A 3,301-nucleotide genomic window follows, 5' to 3' on the forward strand; every position below is an offset into this window, starting at 1 on the left:
AAAAAAAAAAAAAGTCAGCAAAAGTTTAAGTAATCTAAATAAAGACAAGAATACAACAAAATTATTCCAGTAAAATTTTTGCAGAAGTTTAATTTTTTTTTCAATAGAATTAAGATAAAACTTACAAGAACACACTTATAAACTTGTGCATTTCTAGGAAATATTTTAACCATATGGATTGATTTACTGCTGAAATTACATTTATTGCAACCAAGGTAGAATTAAAAATTAGTGTAGCTTTCATTTATTTGAATAAGAAGTAAATAAAGAAAAGAGCCTTTGCCTAAACATGTATGCATAGAGAGAGAATAAAAATGTACACATTTATTATATCCACTTCAGATATATCGATAATCATTTAGATTGTGTCTATATGCTGCAACACCAGTTAATGCAGAGTATCATTACTTGTCAAATTCTGATAACCTTCTGCTATAACTAGATAGGCTGATATAATTTCTGTAGAAATTCTTGTTTTAACTTTTTTCTATTGGCTATTTATTATTGGAAGTACTTGTTCATCTAGATTTCTTTGTGGAGCATAATACATATGACATATCTAAACAGAAGCATCTAAATATTTAAATTATATGTTAAAATATAAATGTAAAATATTATTTTTAAGAGAACCTGATGCTATACTTGGAAGGAATTGTAAGATATTTCTCATCCTTCTTGGAGTTAAGTACATTAATTGTTTGTAGTGGATAAACAATGCCAAATGGAATAATGTTAATTAATTGAATAGTATTTTTTTTTTTTCATTTTCTTCTATTTCAGTTGATTTATCTTTAGTGAATAAGGATGAAGAAGCTATCTATTTCTCGGGAAATTCTCTTGGCCTTCAACCAAAAATGGTTAAAACATACCTGGAAGAGGAACTAGATAAATGGGCCAAAATGTAAGTATTATTTCAAAAGCTAACAATCAACATCTCATACAAGAATTGTAAAAATCACTCTAGACTGTCTAATATTTGAAAAGATGTAAAGCAGAATCTTAGAATATTAGAGCAGAGAGGAACCAGAGGGATTGTGTTCAATGAATGATAAAATATTCTCATTTTATGGACAAAATAACTGAGGATCAGTAAATAAGGTCATATGGCAAATTAGTGGTAGAATCAATAGTAAAGCTTTTAAAATATTTTAAAAATTAAGCTCCTCTTCTGAATTGGCACATCTATGTCATAAGCAATTATTTTATTTTTTAAAATTACCAACAAAGGAGTTAATATTTAGGATTCAGTTTAGTGTTTTCATGGTTAGTTCTTGGCTAAACTCTAGTACACCAATTTTTATAAATAAGAAAATAAAAATTGTTGAGGGAGGACAAGAGGTTGAGTGAAACAGACGGTACTTCCCTCACCAAACTGAACTTGATTATTGAGCAGATGCATATCCTTGTTGGCTCAGATGGTAAAGATTCATGCCTATACCTGCAATGCAGGAGACCCTAGTTCAACTCCTGGATTGGGAAGATTCCCTGGAGAAGGGCATGGCAACTTATTCCAGTATTCCTGCCTGGGGAATCCCATGGCCAGAGGAGCCTCACGGGTTACAGTCCATGGGGTTGCAAAAGAGCTGGACACGATTAAGCAACTATAACTTTCATTGAGTAGATGCTCCACTGGGGCTTAGTTTAGCAGGTTCACTCTAATTGTGTAGGAATCTTACATCAGGATTCATGTTTTTCTCCATTTTTCTGTTCTGCTTTTACTCTTCTACTTATGAAACCCTCCATACTCTCTACTTACCTCAATTCTCATCTCTTAAATATCAACCTTCTCAACCACTCATTACCCCTTGTGGAATATCTAGTGTAATAGTAATCACCGCTCTACAATAGGTAGTTTGGAGATATCTACTTACATTAGTTTCATATTTTTAGCTATATTATAAATCCCTTAAGGAAAATAACTTAATCTTATGTACTTCTTATCCTTCCCTAATAATTACTGACAGCTAAAACTGGATTTTTTAAAAATATCTTAACTATTTAAATACTTATATTATTTGAATATTAAAAATAATATAAGTATTTTATTTTATTTTTTTTACCTTTAAGTCTTTTTTTTAAATTTTTTTAACTTTACAATATTGTATTGGTTTTACCATATATCAAAATGAATCCTCCACAGTTATACGTGTGTTCCCTATCCTGAACCCTCCTCCGTCCTCCCTCCCCATACCCTCCCTCTGGGTCGGCCCAGTGCACCAGCCCCAAGCATCCAGTACCGTGCATCGAATCTGGACTGGCAACTCGTTTCATACATGATATTACACATGTTTCAATGCCATTCTCACAAATCATCCCACCCTCTCCCTCTCCCACAGAGTCCAAAAGACTGTTCTATACATCAGTGTCTCTTTTGCTGTCTCGTACACAGGGTTATTGTTACCATCTTTCTAAATTCCATATATATGCGTTAGTATACTGTATTGGTGTTTTTCTTTCTGGCTTACTTCACTCTGTATAATAGGTTCCAGTTTCATCCACCTCATTAGAACTGATTCAAATGTATTCTTTTTAATGGCTGAGTAATACTCCATTGTGTATATGTACCACAGCTTTCTTATCCATTCATCTGCTGATGGACATCTAGGTTGCTTCCATGTCCTGGCTATTATAAACAGTGCTGCGATGAACATTGGGGTACACGTGTCTCTTTCCCTTCTGGTTTCCTCAGTGTGTATGCCCAGCAGTGGAATTGCTGGATCATAAGACAGTTCTATTTCCAGTTTTTTAAGGAATCTCCACACTGTTCTCCATAGTGGCTGTACTAGTTTGCATTCCCACCAACAGTGTAAGAGAGTTCCCTTTTCTCCACACCCTCTCCAGCATTTATTGCTTGTAGACTTTTGGATCGCAGCCATTCTGACTGGCGTGAAATGGTACCTCATAGTGGTTTTGATTTGCATTTCTCTGATAATGAGTGATGTTGAGCATCTTTTCATGTGTTTGTTAGCCATCTGTATGTCTTCTTTGGAGAAATGTCTATTTAGTTCTTTGGCCCATTTTTTGATTGGGTCATTTATTTTTCTGGAGTTGAGCTGTAGGAGTTGCTTGTATATTTTTGAGATTAGTTGTTTGTCAGTTGCTTCATTTGCTATTATTTTCTCCCATTCTGAAGGCTGCCTTTTCACCTTGCTAATTGTTTCCTTTGTTGTGCAGAAGCTTTTAAGTTTAATTAGGTCCCATTTGTTTATTTTTGTTTTTATTTCCAATATTCTGGGAGGTGGATCATAGAGGATCCTGCTGTGATGTATGTCGGAGAGTGTTTTGCCTATGTTCTCCTCTA

At 34.0% G+C, this 3,301-nt stretch overlaps 1 protein-coding gene across 2 annotated transcripts in view; it reads left to right on the forward strand.

Moving 5' to 3' along the window:
* Positions 1-3,301, forward strand: part of KYNU (kynureninase) — a 120,799-nt gene that overhangs the window by 21,503 nt on the left and 95,995 nt on the right. For both annotated transcript variants that reach the window (XM_010853684.1, XM_010853685.1), the window contains one exon: positions 781-901. In XM_010853684.1, the coding sequence (XP_010851986.1) occupies positions 781-901 (121 nt within the window). The remainder of the gene's footprint in view (positions 1-780; positions 902-3,301) is intronic.

Source organism: Bison bison, unplaced genomic scaffold (genome assembly GCF_000754665.1).
Source record: "Bison bison bison isolate TAMUID 2011002044 unplaced genomic scaffold, Bison_UMD1.0 scf7180017864330, whole genome shotgun sequence".
Classification (NCBI taxonomy): Eukaryota; Metazoa; Chordata; class Mammalia; order Artiodactyla; family Bovidae; genus Bison; species Bison bison.